At 38.7% G+C, this 16711-nt stretch overlaps 1 protein-coding gene across 1 annotated transcript; it reads right to left on the bottom strand.

Annotated features, from left to right (window-relative positions):
* Positions 1 to 572: 572 nt before the first annotated feature.
* LOC137284296 (NADPH oxidoreductase A-like) lies at positions 573 to 16559 on the bottom strand. Its single transcript, XM_067816055.1, has 13 exons — positions 15943 to 16559; positions 14914 to 15061; positions 14287 to 14420; positions 13542 to 13686; positions 11908 to 12112; positions 10402 to 10495; positions 9808 to 9930; positions 9410 to 9540; positions 8193 to 8354; positions 6845 to 7079; positions 4207 to 4290; positions 3185 to 3309; positions 573 to 2442 (listed from the first exon to the last, which is right to left on the bottom strand). The coding sequence occupies exons 1-13, from the start codon at positions 16055 to 16057 to the stop codon at positions 2269 to 2271; spliced, it is 1875 nt and encodes a 624-aa protein (XP_067672156.1). The 5' UTR covers positions 16058 to 16559; the 3' UTR covers positions 573 to 2268.
* Positions 16560 to 16711: the final 152 nt, after the last annotated feature.

Below are 16711 nucleotides of genomic sequence, written 5' to 3'. Positions count from 1 at the left end.
TATTCTATATCACAATCTCTACTCGTAGTGACTACGATCACAATCTCTACTGGCATAATCTTAAATTCTACCAGATCTCAATTTTTCTCCTGGCATATATACATAACATCTATAGTGAATGCTCATAGGGATTCTAAAGTTTTGATAGGAAGTATATTTATCTTTCATATAGTGTACATTACTGTATACAGAAATGTGTCTGGGGTACACACCTGTACCACCTGTGCCCTCACAAGCCCTGTGATGTAAATTTTAGATGCCTTAGGAAATAAGGTGCAGACCATGACACACTGTGATTCAATGTGCCAGATATCCTAGGTTTGAGGTGAAAAATGTCTACAAATGATAAATGTGTGTGTGCTCAATATACTCGTATAATGATCAAAGCAATAGCTGCCTTTGACAGTACTGCTGTTCATTTCTTGAAACTGCAGGGTCACATGTCTATGGAGAGTCATTTCCATCCAAATGGAAACTATCCTGTCCACTGTCATGTCAAGGAGCCAGTCTGTAAGTCCCCAATCATTTTCCCTGATAATAAACCATAATAAAAACAAAACATAACATTCAAAAAGTAGAAAAATAACTTTAATCATAACAACACAAACAACAAATCTTTCTGGACAGATTTTCATATAAATCAAAGCAAACATATCCATTATAACAACAGAAGTATGGACTCACCTGTGAGACCTCAACTTAATAAAGACATAGCACTTGTCACCTCCATTACCACACCTAACATTACTACATCCATATGTTCTTGTGTGTTTCGTATCTACAGCCACAATCAGCAACAGTGGGTGGGCAAACAATAAATGAAAATATATAAAATATTTTTCATTTATTATCTAACTATGTTAATGAAATGAAATATAAATATTTTCGATGACGTAGTAAGTATATAGTTTAGTTTAAGACAAAGAGTCACTTTGTGTCTGAAACATCTTTTAATAGATATAGATGAAAGGTCAGACAGACCGATTGTGCAGAGATAAGAGTAAGGTGGGTTTTTTCATCACATCACGACTCGAATTTCTCCGATGGCAACATATAAATTTGATATAAGAAAATCGTTTCATTGCATGTCATAATTGATAGACAGGGTGAGGTTCATCATATCTGTACTGTGTTGTTTGATGCTCATGATGTTAATCACTGGTTTGTCTGGCACCATTATTTACAGACCACTGGTATATAGCTGGAACACTGGTGATTGTTGAACAAACAGATTAATCAATATAAGAATGCAACCCAAACCCTGCCTCCTGCCCCTTCAATTAGACTGTTTTTATTCATGGGTGCATTTAAGTCAAGAATAAATATCTAGGTTGGACAATCAAACATCATGGAATCACTTGCTACTTAGTTATACAGGAGACACTGTGTAATCTAACATCTGTCTAATCCAAAATTTTCTAATACAAACACATTTGGTCCCTACTCTGACTTGTAATACAGCATACACTAATGTTCTTAACACACGTGTTTGGTGAATGAAATGATGTCTGTTCATGAATTTAGTTGCTCATTTGCTATGACTGTAATAACATATTCACTGAGTGTTTTCATTTGAATGTGTGTGTTATAACTGAGAATATATCCAAGCCAAGCACAATAATCATGATAAAAGTCAACACTTTTATACTTTACTTAAAATCTAATTTAAGATTAAGGAGCCATAGTAACACATATAACACACAAGTAGTTGAATACACACAAGGGTGGTCACATGTAGGATGGACTATCAGGGAATAACTCTTGGCTACATTGCTGCCCTGAGAAAGCTTTTGCTTCGCTAAGCAAATCAGCTAAGGAAGTCATTGCAAGGTATTTTCATAATGTATTAGTGTCCTGTAAAATCATAACTTGACACGTTTTGCTAAATGTAGGCACAAATCACTAGCAATAAGGGCCTTTTCAAGGCTAAAACAAAAAATACAAAGCACCTAGATGTAAAATGACCAAGTTCAGGCTTTTAAAAGCCTCTGAGAAGCCCAAGTAATGCGGTTAGTGTCATACAATAACACTGTCAACACTCTCAAAGAGGTAATAAATGTACTTGTATATGTTATATTACATGCTCATCTCATACGGGTTTCATGTACTTGGTTTCAAAGAAAGACATGTAATATTGGCCACATCCTGTGAAATGGTTGACTTTCCACTTCACAGAAATAAGAACCAATACTTAAAATGATCATATGAACATACATGGCAAGACTCAATATTTGGCACAAAATTTAGAGAAACAGGTTCACACAAATGTCACGTGATCCACACATCTTTCTGGTATCTCTCACATCTCTCAAGGTCAGCAAGATACTGGATGGCCTTGACCTCTGACATGCAACCTTGACCTTGTACAACACTGATGAAAGCTGAATGTACATCTCGAGCCATGTTCCTTGCATCCCCACAAACGTAAATGTAGGCACCTTCCTGGAATGATAAAACACTGGTGTACGTCTGTGGTCACTTTTTGACTTTTGAGTGAATGTTGTTTGTACCTACATCAGTAATATACCAGAAATATCTAAAAGGGAAAGCAAAAGCTCAATATACATATTGTACCAAAGCCAGGAACTGAAGCTTAGATTTCAGTGGGAAGTACTGCTAAATTTTTGCAAAACTAGTCTTGTAAATGTAACTAGTCCAGTTTTATCAGGGATTTTTATATATTCCCTGAGTTATGTAATTGAATATATCTACTACTTCTACTACTACTGCTTCTGCTGCTGCTGCTACTACTGCAACTGCTACTACTACTACTGCTACTACTGGACATGTAATGACCTTGCTATGAGTAAAAACAAAACAAAAGCTAGTTGACCATTATCACCATGGTCAGCAGCAGATAGTCGGTTGCAGGTCAGTTGTCTGTGTTCTTCACAGTCACTTGGCCACTTAAGCATGACATTGTGGTTGAGGGGCACAATTCCCCAGGCTGACCAGACATTGGTTGCAAGTGACACACATGACAGTCTGACCAGGATTCAACCTGAACTGGCTGAAGCGATAAAGTGAGCATACTTGATGTTCATGGAGAGATGATCCCCAAACAGTAGCTGGGCAGACTGGCAGACTCTCACCTCCCAAATGTCATGTAGCAATTGCTATAATACCATGTAGTTACACATATCGAGTCACCAAAGTTATTAAGCCCTGTGAGCTGCTGACTGACCTGGCTGACGAGGCTCCAGATGAGTGGGGCGTCCTCCTGCAGGAGATGCTGGACATACACCTTGCTTCGTCCCTCCCGAGAAAATGCTGTTCTCAGTCGGATAACTCCTGCTGCTGACAGCTTCTCTGACAGATGATATATAAGCTATTTGTGACATATGGACTATGTAGGATATATGTCAGAAATAACAGCCTCTCTGGTGGATAAGATATAACACATACATAATACAGGATTATACGGGATACTCTGAGATAGACTGTGAATAGGATAACAGTCTCTCTGACAGATGATATACATTATATATGTGGTACAGGAATATGTAGAATGAAAGGAGATATGGCACAGACAATATAGGACATTTGTGATATAGGGATAAAATATTATATATGGTGAGATCTGTAACAGCCAATTTGACTGATGATTACACGATGCCATTGAGAAAGTGGTCAAATGCAACATATGTCATATTTGGGATTTCACTTTCTTAGTAAAGCACAAATTCTAGTACTTTTTGTGGAAGTCGCGGTGGCTAGGCAGCTGACTTTGTGTGCTGGCGATTAGGTGCCAGACTCTGAGGGTGCGTGTTCGAATCCCAGATGGGACTCAACCAAAAAAGTACAAGAATTTGTACTTTACTAAGAAAGTGAAATCCCAAATATGCACATATGTTGAATTTGACTGATCATATAGTATATAAGTGATATGAGGATTATGTACAATACATGTGAACAATAGCAACTGCTTTGATAGATGGTATAGTATACATGTGATATAAGGATCATATAACATATATTTGAACAATTACAGCCCCTCTGACAGATGATATAGGATATATGTGATATAAGGATTATAGACAACATATATGAGAGTCCCTTTTACAGGTCATACTGGATAAAGTCTCTCCGACAGACAACACAGGAAATATAAATGAGTTATAACAACGGTAGCTGCTAGTTTTCAAATCTGTCCATTTATTTGGTATTAACAGTATAAAAAGAGACATCACGTTAATTCTCACTTACCAAGTTCATATCGGTACAAGAAGTCTTTGTCTCTACAACGACAGCCAAAGTAAAGGAAAATCTTGCCATGGGCTTGTTCACATTCTAAAAACAAAGGAAAGGAACAAAGCAAAACATAAATAGATTATCAATGAATACTTTTCTATTTCAATGGCATTGCAAAATAAGAGTACACTGTATTTCTATCAAAAGGGTGACATAAAACAATTTATAGTTCTACTTAAATGACTATTTTGGCGATAATTAAACCTGTATTACAAGCACAAACCCTGAATATCCCGTAAATGGTGGTCATAACAAACCTAAATGAACCTACGAGTCTAGTTTCCTGAATCATAGTTTATTATTAGCATTCCTACCAGTGTTCGCAGCAATAGATCTGGACCTGTAAATGATAACATCTTGGCCAGGTAAAAAGTGTGATTAACATCACTGCACCCTCTTAAAGAATAATCTCACAATCAATTCAGTCATAGAGCCAAACAATCTGATCCGATACCTTGTATGTTACAAGAAACTAGGCCAAATGAAGCAGTGATTAATATCATGAGCATAATGTCATGAAACTGAACCAGTTTGGTCATGCAGCCTAGGCATCAGTTCTGGTAAGTTGTGTGTGACACGTTTAGGATGCTTGGCCTAATTCTATCAAGGAGAAGGTTTAAAGGGGCACTGATGCGGAGCAATTTCCGTGGACTGGTGTAAACTTTTGTTATTGTGAGTACCCGGATGATATCCCAGAATTCATGACTGGTTCGTGACCTCTGCTGCGCATTCCGTAAGCGCAATTGATAGTTTAATTATAGACAGATCAACCTAGGTGAAGTCATTTTTACTTCATTACAAATGTATGATGAAAACAAATGAAACACTTTGAAGGTTAATCATCTGCCAGTGGTAAAATGGTAAAAAAAACTTTTAGGACGGAAAAATAACGAAGCCAATGTACATCTCTATATTAAACCCTAATTAGTTTATTGTCATATTTGTATGATTCTGAAAATTAATAAAAGAACACACGATCTGCTTATACTCATAGTAAATTTCTAACATAACAGCAACATTTATACATTGTGTAGATTGCCAATGTGGATCCTATTTCACACACATACGCGATCTAGTGTGTGTTTTCTGTCATACAGATTCTGCTGAATGCTACAACAAATAAATTAAAACAAAATGCAAATAATGAATGTAAAACAGACTAATTTTATAGCAACAATGTCAGGCTACTACCTTGTTCAGGAACGTATCCATCAATATCCACGTAAAAGAAATCGTATTCCATTCATCTGCAGTTGGTAAATAATCCTGCTCTGTGTCGCGTGTCTTACACAACTGTCTAAAGCAACACATCGTTTCACGTCATTCGTTGGTGAAAACCTGATAAACCTCTCACTGGTCACCCAAGATAGCACACCTGGCAACTAATTGTATGATGTCCACTATTCTAAGTAATTTAGTTAACCAATAAAGAGCAATCACTCAATCAACGCAAGGGTGGTTAATTCTTTGAAGGGAGAATGTTGTTTTTACAATCGCACTTTACGACAGGGTGTAGTCATCTACACACACTGCCTTTTGACAAAAGTAATTAATCAATCAGTGTGTTATCGGTTAATCTTTTGATCGATGTTTGTTTTTGTAACTCAGCTGATAAACCCTCTTGCATCACTTACATGCACATATTACATAACATACAATAAATTTGCCGTTACAGACCTTAATTTATAATGTTGAGTATTTACTCCAGACAGGAGAAATGCCAAATGGGAACCTTTGTTGAGTAACCTGAGTGGTGTTACTACTTATTATACCTGTTATGAATTCATTAATTGACCATCCAGAGAATGATGACAAATAACATGTGTAGGTTTACACCATCAAACGCGAGTTACAGCAAGGAAGATGTAATCTCTGTGTCGCATGCAGCCTGAAAACACTTATGGGCCAAAAGTGTTTTGAGGATACCAACGGAATTTCGTTACATAAGTAATACATACAGGCATTTGCTGTGTACTTGGGTAAATAGGTGAAATCAGGTTTTTTTTATTTACGTAAGAAAATTTTCAGATTTCTCTACCAAAGGCAAAGTCATCGTTTATTGTTTACAAATTCAAATAAATCAACTATGTGTTTTTATTATCATAAATAATAAACCATTGTAGCTACCATAGCTACCAAAATTTACGTATGATAGTTGCTATCACAGCTGAACCAACACTCAAAATTACCTAAATATAAAGCTTTGCAATCTTCCGTACTGAAACAAATGGCTTGCTACGTGCCTGTAGACATCATATTTTCATGTAACATGATTAAATATTGAGGTTAAAGACAGAAATAGGATCAAATCGAGTAACTATACCATCAAAGCATCTGAAAAAAAACTACACTGCTGGGATATTTTGTTACGATCAGACAAGGAATACCATGGATATTTTTAAATAATGGCATATGATGGGCATCCTGACTCTTTTGGGTGAAGAAATTCTGCTAATATGGACAGGAGCCCAGTTCCTTTGTCCGTCACGGTTGAAGGAGCGGGCGCTGACCAATTTGCAGCTTGGTTCCGTAATTAGACCGTTGGCGAGAAACACTATTCGCTCCGCATCAGTGCCCCTTTAAGTGTACTGACCTCGGTCCTGTATGAAGGCTCGGAAGGGAGCTAGCCCAGTGCCTGGACCAATAAGGATGATGGGAGCAGCAACATCTTGAGGCAGACGGAAGTCATCATTTGGGCTGATGAACGCTGGACACGTGTCTCCAACGGATACTCGATCTTGAAGGTCACAGGTCGTTACTCCCGACCTTGAAACCCCCAGAGTTTCATATCGCACAACTGCAGCCGTAACACACAGAGTTGTACTGTCCTGTGTACAGAAAAAGATAGTAGACACTTACCCAACATACATCAGTGGGGGATAAACAGTTGTACCCAAGACAGGTGGGGAAGATGATATCAATGTTAACTCACCATACAAGGATGTGGTCTACACATTGGTATCCCATACAAAGAGGGTGCATTGAATAGGTGCATGAGTTTAGGTTTACACCATACTCAGCAATATTCCAGCTATAACTATGAGGCAGCTGTCTGTAAATAATTGAGTCTGGACCAGACAATCCAGTGAGCAACAGCATGAGCATCGATCTGCGCAACTGGAAACCAATGACATGTCAACCAAGTCAGTGAGTCTGACTGCCCAATCCCGTTGGTCGCCTCTTACGACAAGCTGAGTTGCCTTTTCACAGCAAGCATCTGTTGCTGAAGGCCTATTCTACCCCGGGCCTTCACTGGTCTTGACTAAGGTAAACAGGAGATGTATGTTATGGAGGGACATTGATTTCTTGACAATTATTCTGAACATTGAGAAAAGTTTTAAAAATATGATTACGAATATAAGCCCAGATGTGCTGAAAACATGTACAATTACCATACTTCATATCAAAAGTTTACACTTACTAATGTAAATATAGCACTTAAGGCAACTGTTCTAAACTAAATTTTACAAAATATTCTGTTCAGTTTAAAGGTACCGTTTGCACGTGAACGGATACACCGTAAAACAAAGTTGAATTGTTGAACATTAATGTCATGACTTCAATAAATGAAGAATATCAGTGAAAATTGGCGAATTCTTAACAAAACTTTACACTGAATCACAACTGTTCACATGTAGAATATTTGCACATGCTTCTACAGCAGTTTGATGCATGATCCTCGTGCAGTTCACATGCATAAGGTTTGCAGTTGTTTCCCCCAAGTTAGCGGAGAAATCGATATTTGATACATATACATATACATGACATATAGTGAGTGTTTTAAGTGAGTCTAAACTTTTGAGGGGAAGTAAGGATAGTATAATAACAGAATTTACTTGTGTAGGTCAATATGGATTGTTGACACTATTTCAAACGATGCTGATGCTGATTTTAAATGTCACATTAGGCCCTCAGCTTATGAGATCTACGTTCATACTCACTACAAGTGGGGAAGATGATATAGAGTAGTATCTTGGCTGCAAAGGACGTAGGCAGGTGAGAACGTCTTGTAGTGTGAGTCCAACAGACGCAAACTCAGAAACAATGTCCCTCACTTCTCTCTCGTCCAGGTAACAGTGTAATGCAGTGTTCATCTTGGCCAACTGGATGTACATGAAATCTGATTTATCACAACCTGACTGTACCAAACACTTGTAGCTACACAACTGACAAACTAAATGATCAAACAACGCTAGGACATAGTGGTAGTCCAATTGATTGAAATAGTCAAAGACTGATCGCCATGACAAAATCACCAAGCACTTGATCATGTTTTCTCATATTCGAACACAAACAGTTTTGGAACATTTGTTTGCAATAACAATTTTTATATAATGCTGGTTTCTGGTATGTGCCACTAGAAAGAGCTGGAGATATTTCTGAAAAAGTCATTGTTCGGGTACGGAAGGCAGCACTAAACAAATGTGTTTTCAAATGGGACTTGATTGGTTGATTCTTTTGAGATCAAAAGTGCACTTTTAATAATAAATAATAGACTATATAGTGTCTGCTTTCACAAGAGTCCTTGCAAAATGTCTCCTGTAATGAACCACACTCTGCTTACCCAACTCTCTACATACTTCAAAACTGTTAAGGACAACCGAGTTCTATGGATAATCAAAGTCTTTACTGCAATAAGTGCGACGTTTCTGTTTAGGTACTAACACCATTATTGCAATAAAGAAGTTGACTATCCACAGAACTTGGTTTTCCACCACCGACTTCTAAAATGCTTTCTAGTTACAGTATAGTTAAGAAGTTACAAAATTGTTGTATCCATCGTATCACAGGTCATATATGGGTTGATGCATTTATTCAGGTTTTGTTACAGTATGCCAAAATGCATGGGTGACTATTCTTCCGTGCACACACCCCTTGAATGTAAGGCTTATGCATAAATGTGCTTCACAAGTAAGAGAGAGTTACCTCCCGTACGTCTTTATCGCCAATACACCCCAAACAATTTCCTTCAATATATCTGCAAATTACTGAGACAATTTCCTCCCTTTTTTGTCACAATACCCCTCTAATTAAACTCCATACTTACCATTTTGTCTGAAATCCAGACAATGTAAATCAAATTCCTAAATTTCCATGACATTTGTAAGATAGCAGAAAAACATTTCTTCTGTTCCTTGTTGTATACCCCGGTTCTTACCCCTTTGTCCAGAAGCTTGCGAAGGCTGTCTGTATGGTTGCCGCCTTTACTGTGTATCACCTGGAGCAGTTTTGGTGGGATGTGCTTGATGTCATAATACCGCAGGAGTGCTTCCTTCACGCTCACCTTGTCTGCATGGATAGTAAAGATGTGGTTGAATAATTAATGAAGATAAGGACACCGAAGGTTCTGTCTGTCATGAGTTAGGGTAGGGGGGAAGGAGGCAGAGATACAATAGATCAGTCACATTGCATTCAGCCGTATTCCAGTGTTGCCATGGCAGTGGGTCTGTATGGTCAAATACTGTCTGGGCATACCAGAGCATGACAGCACAAACAAGAGTCTACATGACCACACTATCGACCAGGGCGTAGATTTTCGATGCACTGTTAGTGTACCTGGTGCTGGTTCATACGCCCAGTGTGGAGTGTCTACTTCCATCTCAGGAGGCACCCCCAGGGCTGACAAGATGGCCGCCACATGTGCTGGATCATTTTGTGGGTAGATCCCTACAGCATCTCCTGCAAAGTAAGGACTGACTGGATGAACGAGGTAGGATACAAGAAGAGTGTTCATCACAACAGTTTGAAAAAGGAAATCGTTTATGGGATAGAATTGGTCTTCAGCAGCCAATGCTTGTCGTAAGAGGCGACTTACAGGATCTCATGGTTAGCCTGACTGACTTTGCTGACCACATGTCATTGTCTCCCAATTGATCAATGGTCACGCTGTTGATCACTGGATTGTCTCGTCCAGACTCCATGGTTTACGGACCACTGCCATATAGATGGCATATTGATGAGTGCGGTGTTACACAACAGTCAGTCAGTAAAATGTGTATTTACCTGCTGCTCATATATCACTCTCCATATTTACTTGACATAGTTGTTGAGATATTTGACTGATGTCCAGTCCCTCGTTTGTATTTACCTGAACTCCATGATATTAACAACACTGACGAGTCACCTCCAAATCATTAACCCCTGTATTACCTGCTGTCCAGAGAAGATTATCCCCCACATGGAACTCCAGGTGGACGGTCTGTTTGTCCTCTGGGCCAGACACAGTCGTCAGCTGCCGCTTAGCCTGGACACAAAAAATAACTGTTGCTCAAGACTAAGACCTTACATTGAACCACAATAAACAGAGAAACCTCAAGGCTTTGATGATATCCGTAAAAGTGTTGCTTGTTGTAGGCAGCAACACAAGTGTGTTCATAATATCAATCACTAGACTGCATCAGTGTATGGCCCACTGTTTAATATTCTAATATTCCACATAACTTCTGTGTAAAAGTGTTATTAGGGAAAACATCAAGAGCTCATCTATCATGTGCAAAACTGATGGGAATTGGGAAAACCTATGCTTGCTGTAAGTGGCAACGTAGGTGTGTTCATAATATCAGTCACAAGACTGTACCTCCAACAGTTTAATATTACAAACCATTGTCATATGTATGGAACATAGCTTAGGGCAAACAACTAACTTTGTCTACTCCGGCTAGTGTGTTTATCTGGTATATGCCACAGCATGTGTTTATTGTTTGTTGATACTGCCTGTTGTCATTCTGTGACTACTGTCTGCATTCATCCAAAACTTGACCCATGAACATCCGCATCAGAATTGGACTTAAACAGCCCATGCTTGTTGTGAAAGTTGACTAACAGCAACTGGTGGTCAGGTTCACTGACTTGGTGGACAAGTCATTGTACACCCAATTCCATAGGTCGATGTTCATGATGTTGATCACTGGAATGTCAATTACTTACAGACTGTTGCCATTTCACTGGAATATTGCTAAGTGCGAAATTAAATAACAACCAAACCAAATCATCCAGTACTTACAACAATCAACAGTCTTTTGCCTTTGCTTACCGGCCGGTGTCCAATTTATTTTTTGTAGATAAGTCCTTTGTTTACGCTTTGCCCACTACAGTATATGTTTATCTTTTGTCTTCAGTGCCTGTGACAATTCTGTTCCTGTTACAGCCTGTATGTGCATCATTCTGTATTTATTTCTGTGTTTATCCTGGACCTACTATATCCTGTATCTATTAGCCTGTTTTTCCACTGTCTGTTGATATTCAGTGTTTGTGTCCTTTAAAGTCTATTTCTGCGGTGTCTATTGCAGCCTACATTTATGCTTTGTCACACTTGTTTATCCTGTGTCTGCTTAGTCTGTTTACAGTATGTTCATCATAATGTTTATCCTGTGTCTTCTGTAGCCTGTGCTTATTCATAGAGGAGAGGGGTGCACAAGTGTACATACATCAGACATCCCCACCCCACCCCACATGCACACACTTTTGTTCAGAAAGTTATTAAAATAACATATTGAAAATCTTGTTTAAAAAAAGGTGAAAATGGACTGTACAACCGTCATCACCCCTTTGTATCTGCATCTGCCCCTGTTATCCTATGCAAACTACCATCTGTTTATCTTGTGTCTTTATCCTATGTTAACTGTAGTTTGTCCACTCTATGCATACCATACCTACCACAAGTTTGGCCATGTAAGGCTTGTGTCTGCTGAAGCCTGTGTCCACGCCTGATGGCCCAATGTCAAGGTAGTCTAGGCTTGGGGTCACTGTCGCACTGGCCAAGGCTGCCAAAACATCACTCATCCACTGGTCAATCACTGACCACTCCTCTTGGTCTACATCCTGGCACTTTACAAATGCCATGGCACCAAGATCTAGAAGTCTGAAAACAGCTGTGTGACTAAACAGAGGTTGGTACTGTGTTTTTTAACAATGATTCCTTGAAAAAATAATTTAGACTTAAATTTTTAAATCAAAATTATATTGTATGCAATGTTACAAGAGTGTTTTTTCTGTAAATTTTATTATTGATGAAGTAACAGTTATTATTGGGTCATGGTGTTTGAAATTTTTCAGTGATGGTTGTTGTTGGTCACGTTTCGTATCATAAATGTTCAGTGCTTTTAGTATTTTAGTGGCAGGCTTTTAAGGTAGCACTTTAAAGTTACCTCCCTTTGGATTGTTTGACTTGTCGATCACGAAACATGGCGAAGGTTCCATGCTTCGCTTGAACATTCAGAAATCAGTGACTTTGCATATAAGGTCTGGTTATCGTGTTGACGCCAGACACACACAAATTAACTTGAGTACATATATCTGCCTGCCTCCGTCAACGCTTGACCTACATAACCACTAATTGACAGCTGTGTTACATTCAGTAAAACTGTTTCTCACTCTTACACCAAGACTTTGGTGAGTTGACATTATATTTGTGACCCATTACTTTAGATTTGACTTAGTTGTATTGTATATGAAACCTCTATTATGAATCTTTTGTATCTTGCCTTTGGTTTTGCTCAATACAAAATCATTGAAAAATTCTGACTTCTCAGTGTTATATTTTGCTGGTTCTGATGGGATTTCTGATACCTTTGGTCATGGCAAATTATTAACCCTAACAGCATGACAAGTGGGATTATGTTAGTAAAATAAGGGGTTGAAGAAACACACTGTTCAGCTTCTTCAGTAAAATATATTACATGTTGAGAAGCTGTGTCTCACAACATGTTCCACCTCAACATAACCCCTCACTGTCTAAAGCCACTAGGGGCAGTGCGATAGCCTAGTGGTAGAAGTGTTCACTCGTCTTGGAGAAAGCCCAGGTTTGATTCCCCAAATGGGTACAATGATTCTGCAAAGCCCATTTCTGTTTTTCCCTGCCGTGATATTGCAGTAATATACCTAAAACTCTCTCACTCATTTTCTCACAAAAACCCAAATCATACAAATTTACTGCATAAGTACAACTCTAGTACATAATATGAGAGACAAAATTTAACATGTTAAATACCATAGCTCCACATATTCATCTGAAGTTGTTCAGGAATGGATTGGACCATGTAAAAGTGTCTTTGATGCAGTGTTTGTTACAATGTCTTCCAAAGGCCCAAAAAAGGTTTCATGACACACCCATAGTTTCAAATATATGTGTGTCATTTAGTTCAACAGTATATTTTTGGTTCTCTCTCTTTGTCATAATAAGCCGCAGGTTTTAAAATGAGTAACTAAAGTCAGAGTTTGATGCTTATAAAGTCTGTTTGGAAGCCTGGCTATTTTCATTACTTTCAAACACTGCCATGATTTAGACTTACTTGGCACCAACTGTTCTCCCAGTGTGACAATAGTGAGGGTAGTTGGAATCACCCAGAGCCAGTACGGAGAAGTTGAGATGTGTAAGTGGCTCAGTCCTGGCCAGCAAGCTGTCATAAAACGGACGGGCTTCTGACGGAGGTACACCTGTAGGTGCACAAAATGGTACTAGAATACACTGTTCCCATGTTTTGTGGGCATCTGCAGAGTACTGAGTGAGTGAGTGAGTGTGGGAGTGAGTGAGTGAATTTAGTTTTACACTGTACTCAGGAATATTCCACCTGTATGGCAGCAGTCTGTAAATAATCAGGTGCACAATATCAACATTGGATACAAGGAATACATAAAACTACAGCTGAGAGGGCACCTGCACATGCAAAATATCAACACTGGATACAAGGAATACATAAAAAACTACAGCAGAGAGGGCATCTTCAGGTGCACAATATCAACACTGGATACAAGGAATACATAAAAAGACTACAGCAGAGAGGGTACCTGCAGGTGCACAATATCAACATTGGATACAAGGAATACATAAAAAAACTACAGCAGAGAGGACACCTGCAGGTGCACAATAGCAACAATGGATACAAGGAATACGTAGTACATAGGTGGATAGTATCAGTGAAATTTTCACTCAAACACCATTAAACCACAACATAATAACTGTCTGTCTATAATTCTGGAGTTCCAGTCTCATACATGTATTCAGAGTTGTGAGGACAGTAGGTTCCTCTCACTCACCATCTCCACTGGTTGAGATGATGATCAGGCACAACTGTTCAGTGTTCAGGTCAACATAGGAATAGTCTCGAACATTAACCAGCCTCGGTTGCCATGGATACTCATTCTGGCTTGACAGTTCCACTTCACATAATCTGGCTACACAAGGCCATTGGTGAAACACAACATCATAAACTATAAACATGGATACTGTAACGTTTAAGCGCAAGTTTTGCGTGTTAGTAGTTTTGTTGTTTAACACAGGACCCAGCAATATTCCAGCTATATGACAGCAGTCTGTAAACAATGGTAAATAATCGAGTCTGGACAAGATAGTCCAGTGTTCAACATCTTGAGCACTGATCTGAGCAACTGGGGATGTTTGACATGTGCCAACCAAGTCATCCAGCCTGAGTATCTGATCCCAACTTACAGAAGACCAGTATTACTCTGCATCTTCACAGCTATGTGTTCAAATCCTTTAAATTACTCAGATGCTATTCTATCACCATGTTAAAATGATCACACTGAGGCTGGAGGAAAGTCCCATCAATATTGAATCACACTTTTGTCTAGATGTGCATTAATTTTAAGACTTACAGTAGCTGCATATACATACAAGCATAAAACAAATCATACGGAACTTACATGTTGAACAAGGTTTGGGCCAGTTCTTCACTGAATCCATACTCTGTTCCATACAGCACCAAGATCTGCCTGCCAATTACATCATACTTCCTGTAGTACTGATTCTCTCTGGAGCATTTCTTCCTCGTATCATCAGGTTCACTGACATCTGACAATATAAAGTGCCATACAACAGAGAAATTGAATGACATGAAAACGTAAGCATCAAAGTAAACCACAAAATATATGTAAAAATTGAAAGATGCCAAACAACAATCATGAAATACTGAACCTGAAATGTTTAACTTTTCATGGTACAATAGAAACAACTGTATTTGTATTATGTACCTACTGGAATTACCAACCCATGAAGATCTGGTCTAAGTCTGAAGAAAAGGTCTTTAGCAACACATGCTTGCCACAAAAAGCGACAATGCTTGTCATAAGAAGCAACTAACAGGATTGGGTGGTCAGGCTCACTGACTTGGTTGAAACGTTGTGGGTTACCAATTTGCAGATCAACACTCATGCTGTTGATCATTGGATTGTATGGTCCAGACTGATAATCTACAGACCGCTGCCATATTGCTGGAAGACTGCTGAGTGCAGTGTAAAACTAAACTCACTCACTCACTGAACTGTTTGACCTGGGAATATCCAGTATAGCTTGAACATCACTGAAAGTCGTACAAAACTCACTTTAATTTCAACCCATTAGCATGTTTACCTTGGACATTAATAGGTGAGCATTGCTCAGTTTTGTATATCCTATCTCAATCATTACATCACTGTGAACAGCCATGTAAGAATTGATCTTTAGCAAACCCACGCCCTTGCCTAGATTTAGTGTTCATGATATCAATCACTAGACTGTCGGTTCCAGATTCAGTTACATACAGAATGTCATACAGTTGGACAAAGGATGGCTAATGTCCATGTTGAATTATACGTCTGTCTAACATATGGCAGATTACTTGTAAATAAAGGACAGATTTTCAGAAAAAGCTTGTGCCATATATCAGATCAAATGAAATATGCAAGAAGCCATACCAGTGTCAATGAAAGCATCTATAGATGTGTCCTTGTTTTGGTAATCTGGTGAAGATCTCACAGTTCTCCAAATGTAATAGAAAATACCCAGAGCTCCAAGGACTGCATACCACATTCTTGGTAGGCTTCAGTTATCCTTCTGCAGTCAGCTGATGGTGATTTTCGTTGGTTTAATTATTACTGGCTCCAAGTGAATTATAAAAACACGCCTTGATTGCTACTAATTTAGAAAGTGTTATAGTCAAAAGATCGGTATGTGATTTTTAAAAAGAAATATTCTTCCAAGGCGACATCAGAAGTGCCGTGTGCTGCAAACTTGACAGCGCATAGTGATGGACATTTTCTGACAGGTCGTTCCCCTCCCCTATCCCTGTTTTGAGATAGATGATGCAGACTGTGATTTCACACTGAGACTGAAACTAAAATGAATAATGAGACATGGTCGTCACATCCTGCTATGACACTGCCATAGCTCTCTGTTGGTGTCACTTTCTGCAATAAATCACAACAACTAAAGGTCCATGTTACTCAAAGTTCGAAGTCGAACACTCTCCTGAGACCCCGCCGGCGAGGTCAAAGGTTGATAATGTGACCGGAAGTAAACAATACACTCTTTTGCTTTGGAGATACAGAACTGATTGGAGGAAGTTTTCTACTAAAAACGAATAGAGAATGAATGCGAAAGTAAAATAATCAAGACATTCCATCAACTTTGACACAGATGCCTTACACAGAAACGTTGTTATAGCAATCAATAAAATTTGCAGAC

This window comes from Haliotis asinina, chromosome 1 (genome assembly GCF_037392515.1).
Source record: "Haliotis asinina isolate JCU_RB_2024 chromosome 1, JCU_Hal_asi_v2, whole genome shotgun sequence".
NCBI classification, from domain to species: Eukaryota; Metazoa; Mollusca; class Gastropoda; order Lepetellida; family Haliotidae; genus Haliotis; species Haliotis asinina.
The sequence above is the reverse complement of the archived record's forward strand: the minus strand, read 5'-3'. Positions and strand labels throughout refer to the sequence as shown.